Raw genomic sequence first — 22,975 nt, forward strand, 5'->3', positions numbered from 1 at the left:
CACCATTTTTCTTGCTATCTCACATGGTTAGGATTGCATGCATTTCTTCTTTTAGGGACCTCTGCACTCAGTACCTAATATTTTCCATGAAGTTTGCCTGCCATACTGCAATTAAGTTTGTAATTAAATAGAAGTGACACAAATGGTCTAATTAAATGTCACAATTCTTTCACTCTGTCCCCTACTTTTTTGCCCCAATTGTAATAAAACAAGGCATCACAAAATATACAATACAAGCTTATTTTAAATAGAAATGGAAGGGCACCCAACTTAATGCGGTACAATTATTTCCATGTAAATATGTCTTATATGTATTACTAAATTACAGATTCTAATCTGTCTTTGTTGGGGGGGGATTATGTCATTTTTTAAAAAAAATCACATTAACCATGTTTTAACTGTTGTCCACAAAGTGCTGGGAATCATCAGACTGCAGCACAGTACAAGTATGATAAATAGTAGACTCTGCTTTGTGCTTTAGAAACAAACAAGGCATCTAAATATTTTGCCTTGAATTTCTAGAAATGGTGGACAATTCTATGTAGTAAATATTTGCTAGGACACCAGGGACAAGAGATTATAAAATCAAAAGTAAACTGCAACAACCACAAGTGCAATTGATCACAAGTGCTTTTAATACTGATTACAAATGCAATTTTTTTAGAGAACCCCCCCCCCAAAGTATTACACTTCTTTGAATAATATAAAAGCAGCAGGCACAGAGGTAAGGCACGCTTTTACTGTATACATACAGGGGGTTGTGTCCACACAACCCATTTGTATCCACCATTAACTTAACCCGCAGTGTTACTGCACCCTGAATTACAAAGGAAAGATTCGCACAAAACTCTTGAACCGCAAACCAGCCAGGCTACTCGGCGAGGCAAGATTTCACCACCCGTAGTTTACACAGAGAATAAGACGACGGAGTAAAAAGTGATGCTCCCTTTTTGAGCCACCACCTTTCACGGCGTCTCCAGCTAGGCCTCTTTCGCAAAGCCAAAGGCGGAGAGGCTACCTTGGGGAAAGGGGCCCAAGCGGCCTTCCACGCGCGTTATCACGCCATTGCCAAAGGGCGCGCCAGCCAAAGGAGCCACAAGGCCCGGCCGCCCCTGGTTCCCAAACGGGAGGCCTCTCTCCCGAACGCCGCTCTTACCATAGTTACGCGCCGCCACGAGCCACATCACACTTCCGGTAACCAGGGGAGGGGCGGGACCTGGAAGAAAGATGAGCCTCAGGCGCCTGCCGATTGGACGGAGGAGAGACGCCGACGAGAAAGTGTAGGGGTTGTGATTGGAAGAAGGGCAAAGAGAGCGGCTGAGCCTGGGGTGGGAATGAACGGCGGTAGGTTCTCCATAGTTCGTTTTAAAAAAAGAGAGAAGGAAGGGAGCAAGGCCGTTTATGTGTTCCTGTGTGTGTGTGCTTCCGTGTGCGCATAAACCCTCAAACACAGGCGGAGTTTACGCATAAAAAAACGGTAGTGAAATTTTCAATGCTGTTCCAGGTAGGAAAGGGAGGGTGGGAGCAGAGGAAGGGCAGCGCGATCGTATTTGTTGCAGCGCTCTTATTGTTACCCTGATTCAGGGAAGAACCGGCATAGTTGGATATACACAGACACATAGGGACACCCCCCCCTCCCCGGCCACACTCATGCCACAACCATGGTATTTGGTGTAACAGGTATGCTTATACCAAGGGTAGAACATAGACTAGAATAACAGAGTTGGAAGGGATCTTGAAGGTCTTCCACTCCAACCTAGGTAAGAAACCCTACACCACTTCAGACAAATGGATACCCAACATCTTCTTAAAAACTCCCAGTGTTGGAACATTCACAACTTCTGGAGGAAGTTGTTCCATTGATTAATTGTTCTAAATGTCAGGAAATTTCTCCCTAGTTCTAGGTTGCTTTTCTCCTTGATGAGTTTCCACCCATTGCTTCTTGTCCTGCCCTCAGGTGCCTTGGAGAATAGGTTGACTCCCTCTTTTTTGTGGCAGCCCCTGAGATATCTTAGGTCACCAGTGATGCTCTCTCCCGATTCGTCTTTTTTGTTGTTGCCTGGGTCCAAGCATCATTAACAATTTCTTGGCATTTTTCTATTGGTTCAACAGGATCCCATTTCTGCTTCCCCAAGCTTACATTACATTAGCTTCCTCCTTCTTGTGTCTTTGCATGTGATTGTAAGGTAGCAGAGGGTAAGAAGAATTGGTGGACAAAGGTTACACTTGGTGAGTTTGTGCCTTAAGGATTTTTGAGAACTCAAAAGGTTTCATGTGTAGGCTGAGGAATAATATAGTATTTTTATTTTCCCCAACACCTAAAATTTTCTCTTCCTAATATTGCAAATTGGGAAAAAGGAGAGTGAAAACTTCTGTGATGTATTGCCATTTGTGAGCTGATTGACAGAAATACCCTTTCTATGTCACAGAAACTCTTGTGTTTTCTTATAAAGTTCTGATAAGCTGCTAACTCTTGTCAGGGCTTGTTTTATAGAACAGATTGATGCAAAGGTGATGCCTTTCTCTGAAAGCATTCAGCTCTGTAGCATGGTATATTGATATATTTTGAAGATATGTTATTGATGCTTGATTTGGCTTATGTGGCCAAATAACTTATCAATCAACCACTTACTAATAACTTATCAATCAACCACTTACTAATTGTCAAATTGCTTTTATTGCTAGACTTTTAAATTAGTGACTACTTCCCTATATTTTCTTTTGCCATTCAGTTGAATTTTTGCTTCATTACTCATAGCATTGAAAGTTAATTCCCACCCCCTCCCCTTTCCGGTATTTCGAAGTATTTCAACATCAAACTACCCAGAAATAAACATTAGTGAAATAAATCATAAGTATGGATATGATGACCAAATCTGGTATTAATGTGCATCTTTTAATCATTTTCTTTAGCTTTTATATTCCTTCCTTTAGGCTGTCTGCCATGGCCTAGATTTTTTTTCCTGGTTAGTCATTATAAGTATATGTGCAGAATTGGAAATTTGGTTCCTATGCATCATTATAAATTTACTTTTATTGAACTAGATTTTCCATTTTATTACCTGATGTTCATACACATGTTTTAATCTTGTGTAAATTTGATGCCAACTGCAAACTTGACCATATGATTTGTTAGTCTTAACTTCAGATAATTTATAACCTGAAGCACAGGCCTAAAAAGGATCTTTGGGGAATGCCCTCCACTTGCTTTTGGTATATGATTATAAAAACTGGTAATGTAGTCATACTGTTTCCCATTTTAAAAATCATATATTTATTTTCTATTATCTCATAGCTATTGAATTTATTCAAAAGCCTTTGACGAAAGATTTTGCCAAAATATTTTTTAAAAATCTTCAAGTTTATAATGTCTCACATATTGTCCCATCCAAATACTTTTGAACACTTCCAAATAAGTTTAAACATCAGTACATGAGATAGGACTTATATCTGTAAAAGACTGATGATTCTGCCTCAACAAATATTTTGTTCTTAATAATCCTTTTTTATGTGAAACAACATAAAGTAATACATTAGGGGAAAAAACCCTCTTTCTCGATCTCTGCTCAACTGTTCCATTTCTGTAAAGCCACCAACAAAACCAGAACCATGTCTGCCTTGGGGAAATCAGTGGTAATAAAATGGTGGGCATAACTGGAAGATTAAAGTCCCACTTCTTTTTATATGGGGCCATACACATTGCATCCATACTAAAAAAAAGGCAGGACTTTGATTGCCATTTGCACCCTCTCTTTTGGTGCTGTTGACTTCCCTGTGGATATTCTCCAAGTATTTATTTGTTATAAAATTAGTTATGTTTCTGTAGATATGAACTGGAACAAATACATTGTTTGTTTAAAAGCTGTAGAATTAGTTCTTTCCAGCAATCTTTCTCACATTCCAGCTGCACCTATACAAAACCAGTCTGTTCCTGGGTGAAGAACAGCTTTCTGTTCTTTTTGTTTTGTTATGCATATTAGTTTATTTCAGCTCCTCTGATGCTTCCTTTCTTTAATTCCTGCCTTTTAACTGAATATCACTGATATGGCTCTGTGCCATTATTTACACTTGAGTCAAACTGTACTGATCTTTGACCAGATTCCAAATGATGGTATCCGCAGACAAATTCATCCTTGATGATAGTCAGTACATCCAGTGGTTGACTTAATCCCTTACTGTATACGTTGTGCTAACATGACATCACTCTGCAGACTATGCCAGCCCTTTCCAATCTTGTCCAGCACAACATGGCATAACTCTTGCCAGATTCACATTCTTTTCTTCCTGTTTCTTCTTGTCTTCATCTTTTAGGCCAGCCTTTTTCTGCAGCCAAAATTCCTCTTCTTCATCACTATCACTCTCCAAGAACTTATAATCATTCTTCTAAATAAACCAAGAAGCCAAAAAGAATCTACCTCAGCAATATCTTTTCTTTACCTAAAATACTTACATTAATCCTTGAAGGAAGGGAAGGGAGGAAGAAAGGAATATATTATCACTCTAAAGTGCTGATTCCCTTTTTTATCTCATTTTTGATCCAGAGAACTTTTTAATCATGTTATAAAAAGGTTCATTATCTCCAGGAATAGAGTATATACCAATAGTATACTAGTGTCTATATTCTCTGTTGGCTACTTCGGAATAGTAAGAAAAAAAATATCAGGTCTTATTCTATATTTGAAAAAAAAAATCCCTCTCTTTTGGTCTAGCAGAGAGCATACTCTGTCTTGATATTTTTTTTTCCTTTTCAAATGAAAAATAATTTATTTTCTTTATAAATTGATTTTACATTTAGACAACACCAAATATTATTTCTATTTTTAATATTAATTATGCTTTTTTCTATGAAAAAATAAACAGTAAATTGGATTGGTGCCGGCCGATTTGAATGTTTAACAGAAAGTCATTTTAAATGATCCAGCGTGACTATGAGAATAAAGAGCAAATTAACTGTGCACTGTGGAATACAGGTGGCAGGAAATGGATCATAGCTGAGTTTAAGCTTTTGATAAGCTTTAGATTTGGGTGTCTTCAATAGTTCCAAAAAATTTTCACAACATACTTTGCTAGGAACTGAGTTTTATATTAATATAATTATATTTTTATTATTTTGGGTCTGTCATCTACTTTAAAAGTAAATGTGATTTTCTATTGAAGAAAAAAGCAAGCCTCAAATTTAGACTTCTTCAGATGTTTTGACAAAAGGACTGTAAAAAGTAATATCTACATGTCTTTGTTCCTTTACAGTTTTCATTTAATGCACATAGTACATTTTCATTGAGAAAATCAATAGTACAGTTACTTTTTAATGCTATGCTGATATTGAGTTGATCTTAAATTAATATAAAATGATCCCATGAGAAATGCAATATAATTCAGAAATATAGGTATTTTAACACATTAACAGGTATTTTTGAAGAATTCAGCAGATCCTTACATATAAAGGGAATGCTGTATACAGCAGCAAAAATATCATTTTGATGGATTTCTTGGGCTCGTTTTAGGGATTCCATCCTTATAAACTTCAGCTCTGTTATATATAAAACATATGTCGTTAATAAATTAGAATTTAGTATTTATGGTCCACTTGATAAAGTCTACATTTGGACTGAATTTAAAACTTATGTAATTAAAATTGCCACTAATATGACAAATATTGAAAAATAAATTCTTTTCTGTCCATGTTTTGGACAAGTTTATTATTTTATTTCATGTTTTGGACAGCATATCTTTTTCCCGTGCGCTGCGGTCCAAGCAACGGGTTAAATCCTGTCTTTCTGCTCAATGGACTGAATTGAATTTACGGCCACGCCTCCTTGTCTCCTCACATATCCAGTTTTCAATTCAGTCCATTGCCCATTCAGACATATTTTTTGTGTCTCCTGATATTGCAATTAGATTTTTGTTTTTTATTTGGTGTGATTGTTTCCAAAGTATTGATTTTTTCCTTTCCCTTTGCTTGAATGACTAGTTAGGTTAGCTTTCACTTTCTCTGTCAGCATTCAGTTTCAAGGCAGGCAAGCACAGCTCTACCACGTCAGTGGGCTTCTGCCCGGGCACAGGGGCGACTTTTGTCTTAAGCGGATCTTCACCGCCGAGATTGTCCATTCATTGGTGACTTGCGCAGCTTGCCGCTTTTTCATCACCTGCCTTTCATCAGTGCTGTTCGGCTCTTGCATCTTGTCAAGGTTTGGAGTGGAGGCTGTCCTAATCGACGGAGCCAACAGCGTGGTCTTCACTGGGCGTGGCCATTTTGGATTCCCTCCTTCCGGTGGCCATTGTGGGCTGAATTTCTCCCGCCACTTCCAGCAGTACTCTAGCGGTCGCTGTTTTCTCCCTGAGTGTCGGAAGCAGCGAGGCAGTGTTTTTAGAGTTTTTGGCTGTAGCCATCCTCCACGTAGCTCCCTCTTCTGTCTTACCTTAACTTGGCAACCACCTTTTCAGTCCTGCTTGCCCACACTCTCAGTGAGGACCTTCTCTGCGACCTTACCTTCCACAAGATTGAGGTTTGGCGATCACGCAGCCCCGTTACCACGGCTGATGACATTGTTGAAGCCCCGGAACCGGCACGCCGGGTCTACCAATGTTCAGGCCAGAACTTTTGCCAGGAAAGCGGGCAAGGCTGCAAGGGAGGCCATCAGAGGGGCCAGAACCGGCAAACCCTATGCCGGCAGGCCGACCAAGGGTCAGGATAGGGACTCCCTTAGGTGCCAAAAAGCAATCAAAAAACAGATTGCCAAGGCCCAAAGACAAGTGGTGGCCCAGGTTCATCAACCAGCCCAGCCAGAACCCCTAGCTGATCAGGGAACGGCTCATCCCATCAGGTCCCATTCGGACAGTGAGAGGGCCTCTCAGGCCTTGTCCATTGATGTTGCTAGATCAGGATCTAGATCCCCTTCTCCTTCCCTTGGGGGTGATGCTGACCTTTTTGATTGTGAACTTGATTTGGAAAGAGAGGACCCCCTTCCTCTCCCCTGGACAGGGATCCTTCTCCCTTGTCCGATTAATTGATTTGTAGGATTCCATCATTCCCTGTTTTGTTTGTTGAGAAGTTTAACTTCCACTGTATTAAATGTAGGAAGTGTCCATCAGCAACTCCCTGGTTACAGACTGTAATATTTATGAGGTTTTTGATTTCTGCCTCTGACCCTATCTTTTATAAAACGATAGCTGCTGTTTGTTCAATATGATTTACTATATAATAAATTTGAGTAGAAGTGCAGTTTCTATTTTCAGTCTGTATCCATTGTAATAGTCAAGCGAATAATTCCAATAAACTGCTTTTGACTTTTTTTTAATACTACAGTTCATTAAAAAGCATTTTGAAATCTCAAAGAGAGCTTTCTTACACTGAAAAAATATCTTATTGATTTTCTTTTCACTTGTTCTTATTCATGTCCAATATTTCCCAACCTCCTCCACACACCCCCCCCCCCCAACCCTTAACAAAAACAGTATGTTTTTCCAAAAGAAATTGTGGTGGTGATTATAGTATTCAAAATTATAATAATCAGGCTTAAGCAAATTATTATGGTTTGAAATATTAGTTAAGAGATCGGGGTCAGCAAAAACTAGAGAAATTTCTTTATCCTTGTTTACATTTCCTTGTTTACATTAGTGCAGTTTCAGTGAAACCCATTTGCAAGGCAATAGGGTCAAGGCTGATTTGAACAAAATGTAGGAATTGTATAAAATGGGAGAAGAGTTAATTTCATTGTAAAATAGCATCCCTACTACAATCCTTTTTCTTTAAATTAGAAGTCTAAAATAGTAACCTTGTTTGTGTTGACAGGATGTATTCTTTCCTTTTTCATCAAAACTTCCATCCATTTTCCCCACTTTGATAGCATCTACTAATAGAACTCTCAGAGTTGCCAAAGAAGCATGATGTGGAAAATGTATTGCACAGATTGGGAACATTCTAACACTTATAAAATCTGTACTCTAAATTTAACATAGGATTTTGAGAATTAACAGTTAACAAGGTGTGTGTAAGTCCAGTATTTCAGGCTACTGTTGTTTTCAAGGTTTTAAAGTTCTAAAATCTAAATGAAAGGATACGTGAAATTTTATTTTTTTAATCTGAAGAGGTCTTTGTTCTAAAATATTACTGTAAAACAAGCCATGAAATAACTGTTTCAACGTAGATGCATATGGAGAAGATGTAATAATCCTCCTTACTAAGTACGGTAGCTTTTTAAACCTCTGATTAAATAGATGCTTATACTTATCATGTGTCCTTCATAGATAATGCTTTTATCATGTTCTGAGGTACCAAGAAACTAGAGAATAAGACAGATAGATTCCTTACACCACAATTTAGGTATTGTATATTTCCCCAAGAAATAGAGTCGATGCTGTATGATTAATTGTTCTGGTTTTTCTTATATGACTCACCATTTTCCTCCGCCCCTAGTATACGTCTACTCCTGGGCAGGATTGGACTATGAATGTAACTCCTAAAGTTGCAATATATTTTTTCTTTTAGATCTACATGTTCCCAAAGCAGAATGGCTGAAGTTTGAGGCACCTGTTACTAAACCTTTTTCTTAATCAAAAGACAGTTCTGCAAGCCAGAAATGAAAAGCTGAAGTTGAAATATCAATGACACTCTGTAGTGCAGTGAAGGAAGCCAAGAGTTGGCTTCTGTATTGTGCTTGAGAGTTACCCAAAGCAGCATACAAAATGATTTGTCAGCTAATTAAAAAAAACTGTCTTGTTTATTCATCAGAACTGTGGACAGTCATTGTTTGGGAGCAGACTCCAACTAATTACATGCCAGCCAACAGCTGATTCTCCCCCAGAAGGAAGCATTGCCTAATAAAGATCATAGATGCCAACCACTAAATACACAAAGTACTAAAGATGAGCAGTTCAATCGCCAACTGTCTGGTTTTTCTCAATAAAGCTAGTGATGGACAAATTTGGGTAGAACTTTGCTATTCCCACCTGAAAGTCAATCTTTGTTTCTTACTTGTCTTATGGTGAAATATGGATATGAAATATGATTCTTTTGTGCAGTTAGGAGAAATCACTAGCCTTTCTATTATCATAATCATTCTTTTTAAAAATGCCTGTAATGATTAAAGGACATTGGCACCAAATGTTTTAATTTTATAAATAAGATTAGACATGTGTCATTATTTATTCCTTGAAAGTCGTTTCAATCCATTTGACAATGGTTATTTTGTGTGATGCTAGAATGCAGGATAAACATTCATTCTCAGGAACACACATACTTATATTTCTAGGAAATTCTGCAAATCCATAAATTGTAACGGTAGGTTTGTGATCCTAAGTAGATAGAAGATATTCGTGAATCTTTATTAGATCTTACATATGCCTTTTATTTTATTTTATTTGCTAGTGCTTCTGATATCTCTTCAATTACATGGAATGTTTTGTGTCATTAGGCTACACACATGGATAAGACTATCCTTGTGATCTTATTAGGCTAGGGCAGTGGTGGGCAACCTTTTTTTTCAACTGAGCCAAATCTCGCCAAAACCACGATTGAAATTTACTTTGAGAGCCACATTTTTAAAACCGAAAATACATAGGATGGTACACTGTTTTTAGTTTCAATAAGTTTTTATTGAGAATATTCTGCATGCAAGTATCCACATAGGTCGGGAGGATACAAATAACACAACTAATAAAACAAAAACTTTAGAACGATATTATTTATCGATAATGTTAAATTCCGTAAAATTTGCCTTACAATGTAGAGAAAATTACATCCTGACATTGACTGACAAAGTCACAACCACTAATGTGAACATTGGCCTTGCATTTCCTTGGATAGTTTGAGTAAGTCAGGTTTGTATGTTGTTGTTTTTAATTTCATCTCTCTCTCCCACTTTCTTTTTTTCTTTTTCTTTCTCTCTCTCTCTCTGGCTCTTTGTCTCTCTCTCCCTCCCTCCCACATCTCTGTCACTCTGTGTGTGTGTGTGTGTCTGTCTGTCTCTCACTCACTCTGTGTGTGTGTGTGTGTGTGTGTCTCTGTCTCTCCCTCTGTCTCTCTCCCCTCCCTTTCTCTCTCTCTGTCACTCTGTGTATGTGGGTGTGTCTGTCTCTCACTCATTCACTTAATCACTCACTCTGTGTGTGTCTCTCTGTCTGTCTATCTTTCTCTCCCTCCCTCCCCCTCTCTGTCTGTGTGTGTGTGTGTGTGTGTGTGTGTGTGTCTGTCTGTCTGTCTGTCAGTCTCTCTCTGATTCCCTCCCTCACTCCCTCTCTCTGTTCCTCTCTCTGTCTGTCTTTCTCACTCACTCACACACACACACACACACACTGTGGTCACCTTGTTGAGTGTTCTAATCACATTTGAAACACTCAACAACTGGCCTGCATTTATGGTATTTTGCAGCATTCTGCAGTCATAGGACCAAAATTGGTTGTCACTCGCCCGGGCTTTTGCAGAAGCTTCCCTCCGAAGCCCGAGAGGAGGGAGGGGAGCGGGCACCCGGCACACAGAAGAGCCGCATTAAAGGGTGTAAAGAGCCGCATGTGGCTCCCGAGCCGCGGGTTGCCCACCACTGGGCTAGGGGCAACAGGAGGTTGGAGAAAAAAACATTGGCAGAAGTTATGAAGATATGTGTGCCATTTAAATCTTTGTGTGAGCTTCATTTTCCAGAGTGAACTAATTTTTTCTGCCATATATTATATATAAATTTATGGGAAGATCTGATCTTTAAATACTCCTATCATATCCTCCTATACTCGGGCTGATGGAACCCGCAACATGCCTCTTCTGCTGGCACAAGTGATACAGGCCAATGCCAGTGGGGTGAGACAGTCCGTCAAGTAACCTGGACTTATGACACGAAGATCTTTAAAGGCAATCACCAACACTTTGAATTACATCTGGAAGAAGAATGGTAATGAATGCAGCACATGTGGCAGTGGTGTTACAGGTGCCATGCTTGGGGCTCCCAAAACTACCCAGGCTCTGCACTCTGCATCAGCTGTAGCTTTCGACTGCTCTTCAAAGTAGCCCCATATAGAGCACATTACAATATTCCAGTAATCAGATGACTAGGAACTGAATGTCTGAGTGCAGGGAATCCAGGAAAGGCCACAACTGGTGCACAATACAAAGTTGTGCAAAAGATCTTCTAGTCATGACTGCTACCTGTTCCTCGAAAGGAGCCACAAGTCCAGGAGAGCCCCCAAATTGCAGACCAAGTCTTTCTGGGGCAGTGCCATCCCATCCAGAGTCAAAGATGACAAAGTCCCAGATCCCGGGCTCCACATGCCCAAAGCCATTTGGTCTTACCAGGGTTCAGTTGAAGTCTGTTGTTTCACATCCATGCCCCCACAGCCTCCAAGCACTGTGCAAGGGGGCCTGGAGTATCACCTATGTCACCAAGCATAGAAATATAGAGTTGGGTGTCATCAGCATACAGTATATACCTCAACCCATGGTGATGGATGATCTCACCCAGGGGTTTCTTATAGATGTTGAAAGGAGTGGAGAAATAACCAAGCAGCTGAGGACTGGACCTCTCTCTCCCTACCAATATTGACTGGGAACTGCCACAGGGAAAAGATTTGAACCAGCGCATAACTGTGCCACCAATCCCCATCCCCTATTAAGATTAATAAGGATATGTTTACATAGATTTTACATCTAAAAACTGAATGTGGCATTCATAAGCAATTTTAAGATACATTTAATTATATACTAAAACACTCCATTTTATGCTTAATAATACTGAGGTCTCTACAATACTGAATGTTACTTATTGAATGTTTGCATATAAAAACATTCTTTAAACACCCAAAGCTTAAATATATCTTCATAATAACCTTTAAAAATAAATTTTATCATTTATAGGAAAATGAAATTATTTTATCTAAATATTTGCATTAATCTATAGGTTAACAGTGCTTGTGAATTTTGTATTTTGAAATTTGCTAATGTTCACTGAAATGGAAATATATGTGCTGCTATCCTCTTAACTTTTAATGTCTGTTTTTTTAAAAACAGTGACTAGAAAAATATGGAGAAGAAACTGAGGCAGCTGTGTCCTATTTCTGATCCAGACACAACATACTTTCTGCAAATAACTTGGTGCAAAGATCTTGGTATGGGTTTTGAGCTTATACTAAGCGATGGCCAATCATCTTGGATTGGAAGAGGTATAATAGATTTATAATAAAGTATAATAATATGATAAATTACTGTATGACTTACTATCATTGATTTATTAAAGGGTTACTCACTCCCCCTTTTCTACTAATATTCTATTTACCCCCAAATAAGCTGAAGTTTCCCCTATCCTCACAATTATTTTTTAATAGAAAAAATTGTCTTTTGTTCCCTGAAGAGACTCTAGAGCTGATTCTGAGTATGGCAGAAACAATGGAAGCAAATTTTCCCTTTTCTGCCTCATTATAGCCCTCTTTATTGGGCTACAAAGACTGTATGAAATCAGTAGAGATTATAGATTATTCTAAAATCTATATCCTATAGATTATTAATATAACATCCAAAAGATTGATCCAGGCCAGTATTCTGAACCTACCATCCCTATCCATATACTTATAGAAACTTCTGTCACAACTTAAATACCATGATAGCTTTCTCTTTATATTCTTTAGTAGTTGGTATTTAGAGATCCTCTGACTATTGTACTGGAGATACTTTGTTCTCTTAGTTACTGATAACTACGGTAGTGTTTCCTCCATAATCATCTTTTGAAGTTGGTAATCATTTCTACATATAATTATGTATTATAAAACAGACTACTTCAATTGTCTTGGTTTTTAATTGTCTTTTTAAATATAACCACAGTGCTGTGATCTGTAAAATGTTTGCTCAATTTTAAAAATATGGTATAAGAGGTTCCTTTGTGTAGGAAGGCCTCCTGCATTTTTACTATTTTAAAGAAAATCTAAAACATGTAATATTTTGGTTATATTTTAAGAAAATTGTGATTTCAAATAAATTGAAATCTCTTTCAAACCTATCTATTTATGTCTCAACAACTATACTGGCCTTTCTTTCAAATTTACTTTAATTCTTTGAATTACTGTCTCAGTGTCTGAAGAAGAGATTTCCAGAGAGGCTGCTGACATGGAAATGAAACAAGAAAAGTATGTAGAAGAACTTAAAAAAGTACTGTTGTTTGACCAAGAGTTCTCAGATACATACCGTTTTGATATTTCTAAAAAGGAAAGAAATGGAGAATCAATTCATTTTTCATATGAAAAGAATTTGAAGGATGTTACTGTAAGTATTGCTTTGTTACATTTATTTATCCATTTTTATGTTATAAATCAACATTTGATGTCAAATCTTAAGGAACAATGGATACTTAGACCTTTGTCTTAAACCTCAGCAATTATAAATTCCTGTATACTACTGAATTATTAGCATAATATTCTGTTTTAAAAATCAGTACGAAATATTGTGCTTATGAGAATGTTTTAAATTCTATAGTAAGAATAAAAATTATGTTGACTTTTCAGTTCCAAACTTTTGTAAAGCAGGATTCATTTGTTAAAAATGAATCTATATATACAAACATAGTTACATAAACATGTGCATGTAGATATGTATATATATGTTCATAAACACACTACTGTGATTTGAAACATTACTAAATTTGTTTTAATATACACAAATATATATCATTTATTTATTTATCTCCTGTATTTATATACTGCCAAATCTCTATGATGTTTTAGAAAAACTTACATGGGCAAGAACTACTATACTAGTCCAATTGACCTAGTCCCTAACTTCACCCAATGGAGTTTGAAATCCATCAATACCAAAAATCTGGGAGGGGGATCCATACCAGTGTATATTGTTGATATGTCTACTTTTGCCTACTTTTTTCTATCAAGGAACCATGAAAATCATACTACATAGAACATGATCAATATCATTGATCAGTATCATTTTAATAAATCTCTGTTGTGTGTATTTATGTAGGTCTCTTGTTATATGCAGATACTCTCCAATTTACAACCACAATTGAGATCAGAATTTCCATTTCTAAGCAAGACAGTTGTTAAGTGAATCACGCCTAATTTTATGACCTTTTTTTGCTATGGTTGTTAAGTAAATCACTGGTGGTGTTGAGTGAGCCATGCAGTCATTAAGCAAATCTAGCTTAACCTTGACTTTGGTGTCAGAAGCTGGCTGGGAAGGTTTCAAATGGTGATCGCCGGACCCCGGGACGCTGCAATCATTGTAAACATATGTGTGTTGCCAAGTACCTGAATTTTGATCGCATGTCCGTGGGGATGCTGTAATGGTTGTAAGTAGGAGAAACAGTTGTAAGTCTCTTTTTCAGTGCCGTTATAACTTTGAACAGTCACTAAATGAGTTTTAAGTCGACGGCAACCTGCATTTAAGTATTTAAGACGTTTATATAGTATTTAAGCCTATTCTAGAAGCTGGAGTTTGAATCAAACTGATAGGAAATTGGTCGGAAAACTGAACTAATGAATTTATTTTTTAATGAAATGTATCTTTCAGTTGTACTTCCAACTTAGTTAGTGCATATGGTATTAAGAATTAAAAGAACAATAGGGAAAACAACAAAGGGAATCACAGAATTCTAAAAGATGTATCAAATAGCAGGTTCAAAACCAACTTGCCCCAGGCTTTTTGAAACAGCAACTCTTCCAGTTAAGAACAAGCTTTGCAGAAACATTACTGTAAAGTGATAACCTTCTACAAAAAGGATGCAACCTTTAATGGTAGCATGATGCTCTTATGTGCACGAGAGGAATAAAAGCAACATAAAGAAACAGCAGAATTTAACAAATTAAATGGTGTGCTCTAGTTTCTTTTAACTAAACAATGCCATCTTTTGGGACCTAGGAAGACTGCCTTCTGAGCCTGTTTTTGGAACAGCAGCACTCCAGACATCTGTAAAGTTCTTATATTGGTGATTTTGAAAAAGTCAGAGAAAACCTGGCTGTTGGCATTTTGGGTCAAGGGTGTGCTGCTAAGTCCTTGTAGGATATACACTTGATTATATTTTCTTTCTGATTCACATGGTCTCTGTTTTTTAAATTGTTTTTAACAATGTAAAGCTGCCCAGAATCTTATGGAGTTGAGCAGCCTCTAAACACCAAAAAGAAACAAAAGGAATTAAGGCCAGGAATATGGTGCATGTGATATATGGTTGTATATGATATATGACTGCACAGCTTCAATCTATCTTTGGATACTTACAGGCCCTGATTATTCTGGATGTTGAAATTCATTCTAACATATATTAAAAAAAACGAATGTTACCAATTCATGAGTGGTAATAGAATTGCTGGGAGCTAGATTGAAATGACTCCAGTTGTATTCCTGCAACAGTTCTAGTCTATTTCTCTTGTATTTTTCTGCAGATATTTTTCAGTTGCTCTATGCGATGCCATGAAAATATATTTGATAGTGCTATCAGAAGATAAATGTAAATTCAAAGATCGACTGAAAGAAAATTAAAATTGCTGTACATAACTATACTTCCATTGAAGACAATGGAATATTTGAGAGGCTGCCACAGGAGAGAAGTGGGCTATTCTCCAAAGCACCTGATGGCTGGACAAGAAATAACAGTTGGAAACTAATCACAAAGAGATCCAATCTAGAACTAAGGAGAAATTTCCTGACAGTGAGAATAATTAATCAGTGAACAGTTGCCTCCAGAAGTTGTGAGTGCTCCATCATTGGAGGTTTTAAAGAAAAGATTAGACAGCAATTTGTCCGGAATGGTTTTGGATCTCAATAAAGGAAAATATTTGTAGCACAGATTGAAATGAAGTGTCCTGGTGCTATCTGAGCTTGGTTGTTTTCTTGTAGTAGTTTCATCCCCAAAATTAGGTATAGGATCTCCTGCCTGAGCAGGGGTATTGGACTAGAAGACCTCCAAGGTCCCTTCCAATTCTGTTTTACTGTTATTGAGATTATAATAATAAAATACTATATCTCTACAATGATTCCATACTAAATTAATTTTCTGTTAACATTACTTGGGTTTGAATCTATATAATGAAGACACTAAACTGATATATAATATTGCATTCATTAATATGTTTGCTTGTATCTTATTAAGCTTGCAAATAAAAGAACATGGGTATCTGTAGATGAAAAATAATAAGGATGAATTGCATTTAATCATTAGCAGATTGTTTAAAAACAAGTTGCTTTGTTTCACGACTTTTTAAACTTTTAACATCATCTATAAAGTTTTTAGACTGATAAGGACAAACTAAATGGCTGAGAATCATTTTAAAATAACAATAGGCCTGGTACACTGTAGGGCTTGTGTGTCAAAGCAGCTGCAGAGGCAAAATGGGCCACACACACTGAGAGCTCAGTAAGGGGCCATTGAGGCTTGGCCAGCTAAACTGCTGCCACCTAAACAAACACCATAACAAGAGTCAGAGATTTACTGTTTGATCTAAGTAGGTGACCACTTGGAAGTAAATCTTTCTGAGTACTTCACCTAGGAGCTCTCTGCACATTGCAAATAATGGGACTCCTGCGAGACTTTCTCATTGGAGGTGGCAATTAAATTGATTAAAGAGCTCTTGATAAACAATATTTGGGGAACTAGCAAATCTTTCAGTACAGCCAGGTGGCAGATATTGTAGTGTCTTGTGAACATTAGTAAACTTTTAGCCTAAAGAAATTTCTGTCATATGCAAAATTTGGCTCAAAAAAGAAGTCTGAGTAATTTGTTTCATATTTCCTACACCAGCATTTTATTGTTCAAAAAGCTTAAAGCAAGAAAGTCATTTATCGATTCAATATACATTTTCTATTTTTTTTAAAAAAAACACCTCTAAATGTTACCTAACACTGATGATGTTACCTAATTTGGGTAAGCAAACATCTGCAAGAAAACAAGCAAACTTAGAGAGCACCAAGAACCCCTCACCTCTAAGTGCTTCCAAAATGATTACTCAAGGGCTTAAACTCTGTGAGTATCATTTTCATGTTTTGGAACATATGCTCTGTGCTATAGTTTTTGGTGCTTACAATTTCTTGCTCAGTTGAATAGAAATAATTTCCTGTGAGGAAAACTTTAAAATCCTACATTATTGTCTTTTCACCTTAAAAAAAATAAGTTTGGCAACATTATCTAGTAGACTCAAACTTTGTTTTATTTTATTTTTAATATTAATAGAATTTAAGTTAAATCAAATATAAATATCAGTGGTGGATTTCTAATTTTTTTTACTATGGATTTGCTCGTGCTTTTGTGTGCGGAAGTGTGTGGGCATGTGCGCGGAGCCTCCTGCTGCCACTACTACCAGTTCGCCTGATCCGGGCTGAACCGGGAGCAACCCACCTCTGAATCTCATGTATGTAAACACCCTGCCTACCATTGGCCTTATTGAAAGAGTAATTATGGAGTCTTTGTTGATTATAACTGATTGTAGGACATCATAAATAAAGATCAACAATTGAACTGAAGCTGGAGCACAGGAGGCTTAAATATTTCTTCCAATGCATTTCCTTGAATTAATCCCAATTTTTGCTCATATACTGTTAGCCTTGCATGTATCTAATCTTTACATTTACTTTTTTGCAACCCATAAAGAATTTCAGAAATTGGAAGAGGAAGTGCAAAGTAAATCTTAAAATCTCATTTCATGGTCTTAATGCAATAGGGAGATACTTTTTAAAATGTATCTTTCAGTCTTTCTGTTGTTGTTTTCCCTTTATCTGTCCTGAAATCATGAAATTAATCAAATTACTTTGAATCTCTGACTTTGTACTGCTGTCTAGTTCTAAAATGATTTCGTTAGATTCATATTGGTTAGTTGTATATTGTGTGAAGAATATTTTGATTGCCGCAAGATATATTTGATTTAATTTGATTCATTATTTTAGAAGGTTTAATTTAGTCATTTCATCATGATTTTTTCACTACTTAGATTCTGTAAAAAAAATCATTTAAAAGTTATTAGCAGACACATATTTTAGATTATAAGGTTATAATCTAATAAGAATATAAATAATTCTTTAAGATATGAATATTGCACTTGTATTTTGAAGTAATTAGGAGCTGAACTACGTATTTATTCGAGTATAACGCGCACACGTGTATAACACGTGTATAACGTGCACCCCCTAATTTTCGAATAAAAATAGGTATAAAATTTTGTTTCACACCAAGCATTGTAAGGGTCTATTTATCTATTTCATTAACTTTTACTGAACCAATGCAAGTACTATTATTTTAGTATAATTCTCATTACATTTTGTTTATATGCTAAATATATTATATCATTTTGTTTGCTGTCCTATATCTCACGGAATCTTTTAAAAAATGATTTCCTTTTGATTTTGTTGCATATGCAAAAAGAAATATTTTTGATTGAATACATGTATAGAATAGAAATTTGGAAAATGTCTAGCTTTTTAAAGCTTAGAAGGAAGATGGGTTATTAAGGAAATAGGTTATTAAGGAAAAAATCCCACTGACAATGTAGTGAAGCAGAGGCACATGGAGAAGAGAAAATATGACATCAGTATAATGGGGGGAAATTATCTTTTACCATAAGTTCTAAGAATCACTGTACCTGCTACTCCCAGTAAAATATCTGCGTGCATTTATGCTATAAGTAGAAATTCTGTTGCAATTGCCCCAATTGGTTCACATTTAAGGGAAATCCTCCTGCCGACTGGAGGAAGAGGGTGAGAGGCGGGTCCTGTGAACGGCGGCAGCAGCGGCGGCAATAGTCGCAACTCAGCTGCCTGCCGCCTTTCCCCTCCTTTGTCTCCCAGCCAGGGCGGCCCGCCACCGAGTTGCGACTATTGCCGCCGCTGCTGCCGCCGTTCACAGGACCTGCCTCTCACCCTCTTCGCGGGTCCTGTGAACGGCGGCAGCAGCGGCGGCAATAGCTGGGAGACAAAGGAGGGGAAAGGCGGCAGGCAGCTGAGTTGCGACTATTGAGCACGGCGTGGCGCCGCCTGAGGCCGGGATCGAGGCTGCAGTCCGGAAATTTACAATTTACAATTCGCCTGCGCCCTCAAAACCCCAGCCCTCGTTTATAACGCGCACCCACACTTTGATTCCTTTTTTTGGTACAAAATTTTGCGCGTTATACTCGAATAAATACGGTAGTTTAATTAACTTGTGTTTAAGGATAATTTTGCCAAGATGTGCAAAAAGAACAACCACCATTAATTTTTAAGTGGTATTTAAAAGTTACTACTGCCTGATCTCTAAAGCCAAAAATTTCCATCAGATTGCTTTTCTCATTTCTTTTGAAACATTGGTGCTCATATTTCTTGAATAGATTACCCTTCATTTGAAATTTATTATAGTTAGTATTATGGAAGAATGATTTTGTAATTTCATAGCCATCTTCTGTTTTTCAGCAGTAGCACAAGCCATGGTACCAAGTAGTGAAATTAGTGACAAGAAAATGGATGTGACAGTCTTACTCCATTTTCATTTTGTTATCTGTTTCTTTGTGCCTGTAATTTTGTTGTGTTAATTACCATATTTTTCAAAGTATAAGATGCACTCCCCCCCCCAAAGTGGGTGGAAATGTCTGTGCATCTTATACAGTGAATATTGCACGGGGGAGGGGGATGGTATGGATCAGCTGTTCTAGAACGAGTTGTGGCGAGTGGGCTGTGGCGAACGGACCAGATGAATAACGGATGGATCCTGGGAAGCAGAGGCAGGTTTATATATTTCTTCTTTTCATCCCAAAAGCTAAGTGCGTTTTGTAGTCCGAAAAATACGGCATACAGTTATTTTCTTAAAGTTAAAGCAATTTCTTCAAAATTTTTCCATCATCAAATGAAACCATACTCCTTTGCAGTCTGATTAAAGTAACAGAAATAGACCTTAATGTAGTTATCAAATGATGTTTTCTTTAAACTGTTTAGATACTGAGAAGAATTACCTTTTAATTCCATTTATTCGTAACATTATACATAAATTGATGCTTAAAGTGAAGAAATAAGTCACATCACAAATATGCTTAAAATAAATTGACTTACAGGTTTATAAATTAATTGCATAGATCTTGACTTATTGTATATCTTATAAATGCCTATTAATATGTAGTTGTCTCATTCCTCACAATTGCTTAAAGGATATAAAAAGCACATATATGATGACAAAATGTGGGGAGCCAGTTTACTGTCACAGTTAAGACATCAGGCTCGCCTTTAGCAAGAAGGCAAAGGTTTTCTGAAACATCTTGCCAAGAAAATGGCAAGGTCATGCATTCTCTTGGACTTCCAGGCGGTTTCTGAGAATTCGACATGATTGAACAGAAAATGAATAATATTATTGAAAAGCGCATATATTGTTCCAGTGGATATATTGTACCCTGTTTTCCCGAAAATAAGACCTCCCCAGATAATAAACCCAATTGGGCTTTTGACAGCATGCGCTAAACTAAGTCCTCCCCCCCTGAAAATAACCCTCCTGGAAAATATTACAACACAGCAACAACCATGAGGTGACCACGCTTGCCACTTCCTGCATCTCAAAAATAATAAGACCTCCCTGAAAATAAGGCTAAGCGCTTATTTTTTGGGAGGGGGGGCTCAAAAGAAAATAAGACCCTGTCTTATTTTTGGGAAACCACGGGCATGCTGGTATCTATGTTACGTCTACTATCGAAAAGTCATTTGCACAATTATATATGTGTGTGTGTGTGTGTGTAAAAGAAAGCTGTGATTCATGTTTGTTAATGAGGCAGAAAGCAAACTAATGCATTTTTCACAATAATTGGTATTTTGCATAGCCCTAAATCCAGGTTTCATTGCATACAATACAGTACCATATAACTACCACAGATACTGACAATATACCTATTATCATAATACAAATTACAAAAAAAGTATTGTGAACAGTAAATTGTAAGTTTATTAGATCTAATGAATAAATCATGGTTGAAAAGCCTATTTGAAATGAGAAGATGTCTCAAATGAAAGGAGCATGTATCATTTCAAGTCCTGTGGCTTTTCTCTAGAACATCAAAAACATCTGTAGTTGGGACAATTTTTCCCCACTTAGCATCATTTCCTGGGAAAGAACAAGATTTGTGCATTTATTTAAATTATTTAGAAAGCTATCTCCAATCAGCGATTCTTAACTATGAAACCTAGCCTACTTTTTAGGATTGAATGAGCCTTTTGATAAAAGCTGCTGTGTTAGATTTATGTTTAAAAGTGGCTCTAGCATTCTGACTTACCTGGCACGCAAAAAAGTATTTCCAGCCAACTCATTTACTAAATATTTGTCACTCTGGATACATGGAATCTAAACTAGAAAACCTGATTCATACTCTTCATAAAATGTATAAAATAATATGGAAAGAATTAATATTTTTGACCTATTCCATAGCAGCTAACAGGAAAATGAGACAAAAGTTGTTTAGATTTAAATGTAAGCATTTAAATGGTTTATTGAGAAAGTCGAGGGTAAAGCCTTATGAAGACACTGAGAGTTCTACCCTATGGGGTCTGCTGATCCCCTTCCTGAGCTGGTTTCTTATAAAAAGCAGAAGATGTCAGAAAAGTCTTCTGTTCATGTACATCAGGGATGGGGAACTGTTGGAAGTTATCACCCAGCCCTCTCCCAGAAAAATGAAATATCCTAGGAAATATTGAAAAGGCAGAATATTTCTCTGGATGTGAAAAGAAACATGTTTCAAAAAGACAAGGTAACTCTCCCTGCAGCTTCCTGCCCCCACCTTTTGTCCATGAGCCAGTAAGAAGGCCAAGCTAGTCCACTTTACATAATAAAGAGTTCTCCTCTTCAGCGCTAGAGTGATGGGAATGAAGGCATGGTAATATAAGCCTTTACTCAACTGACCACATGGCATCTGAACTCAAACCTGGATTCAAAACTCAGCCTAGAGGATTGCCCCTGCATGGGCACATGGGAGTCTGAAACCAATCAGAATACATTTCTTACACAGGAACAGGAAACAGATAGGTGGGACCGAACAGGTTATAAAAAGCCCTGCAAGCCCTTCTTCAACCCTTCTTCCCTTTTCTTCTTCTTCACCCAACACCTGGAAGCATGTGATCACCTTTTTCCCCAGGACCTCCAGCCATGCGGTCCTGTCCTCCATTAAAACATTAAACGATCTTTGTAAGCAGCCTCCATGCCTCCAGTGTATTTTTCCCCACTTGGGGGCGAACCCAGAAGGACATTTCTTCCAACAGAACTATGGCCCTTTTATGACTGGCAGAATTCAACTCTCATAATTACTGCTAGCATGAGAGTACAAGTCCACAAGTCATAAAGGGGCCATAGTTCTCAACTTTTGATGTACATGCAGACATTAATAAGGTAAAAGTAGCCTTGTTTCATGTTTGATGCACAACATGACATTTGTTCATGGCTGGTGCATGATACCATTATCATCTGTGGAATTGATGTAGATTATTAACTTTTTATGAACTCTAGTGTTAATATGTTGTCATTTAGTGTTGATGTTCTCTGATTTTATTGTTGCATTGCTTTATCTGAGCCTCTCATTCACTTAAACCTCCCCCCCTTCCCATCACCCATATTTGACTCTCGCTAAGACTTTCATGACACAGCACTGGCATAGTTAAGTCATAGCCTTGGTATAATATTATGACTGCTGAGGCATTTACTTTTACTGTAGAATTAAAGAGCCAAAATCTAAACAAAAAGAAAATATGAAGGCATTGTTTTCCTTGTTAAGTAATCATTTTAAAATGCTTGATCCTAACTAGGCAAAAAAAATAATCATAGTCATCTACAACCAGAGGAAGATCTGTATTTTTCCCAGCTTTACATGAATCATATTTTTTTGTACTGCAGTTTGCACTTTGACCTTTAGGAATAGTGCTGATTTTAGAATAGTGATGATAACCATGACAAGGATAGTGAAAGCTTGTGGATTTTAATTGCCATGTAATTAAAATAAGACATGCCAGACAGTATTTCTATAGCATTTTAAGCACAAAGGTTTGTGTTTGGCATTGTTCCAATGCTGCATA

At 37.2% G+C, this 22,975-nt stretch overlaps 1 protein-coding gene across 6 annotated transcripts in view; it reads left to right on the plus strand.

Annotated features, from left to right (window-relative positions):
- Window positions 1-1,176: 1,176 nt before the first annotated feature.
- XRCC4 (X-ray repair cross complementing 4) overlaps window positions 1,177-22,975 on the plus strand; it is a 103,891-nt gene continuing 82,092 nt past the window's right edge. For 2 of the 6 annotated variants that reach the window (XM_081942971.1, XM_081942966.1), the window contains exons 1-3: window positions 1,338-1,477; window positions 11,993-12,144; window positions 13,047-13,237. In XM_081942971.1, the coding sequence (XP_081799097.1) occupies window positions 12,006-12,144; window positions 13,047-13,237 (330 nt within the window). In that variant the 5' untranslated portion in view covers window positions 1,338-1,477; window positions 11,993-12,005. Of the gene's footprint in view, window positions 1,505-2,097; window positions 2,230-8,962; window positions 8,985-11,992; window positions 12,145-13,046; window positions 13,238-22,975 lie in introns of those variants that run through there. The other 4 variants (XM_081942968.1, XM_081942967.1, XM_081942969.1 and 1 more) reach the window with 4 other exon arrangements.

Source organism: Natrix helvetica (assembly GCF_964273705.1).
Source record: "Natrix helvetica genome assembly, chromosome: 2".
NCBI lineage: Eukaryota > Metazoa > Chordata > Lepidosauria > Squamata > Natricidae > Natrix > Natrix helvetica.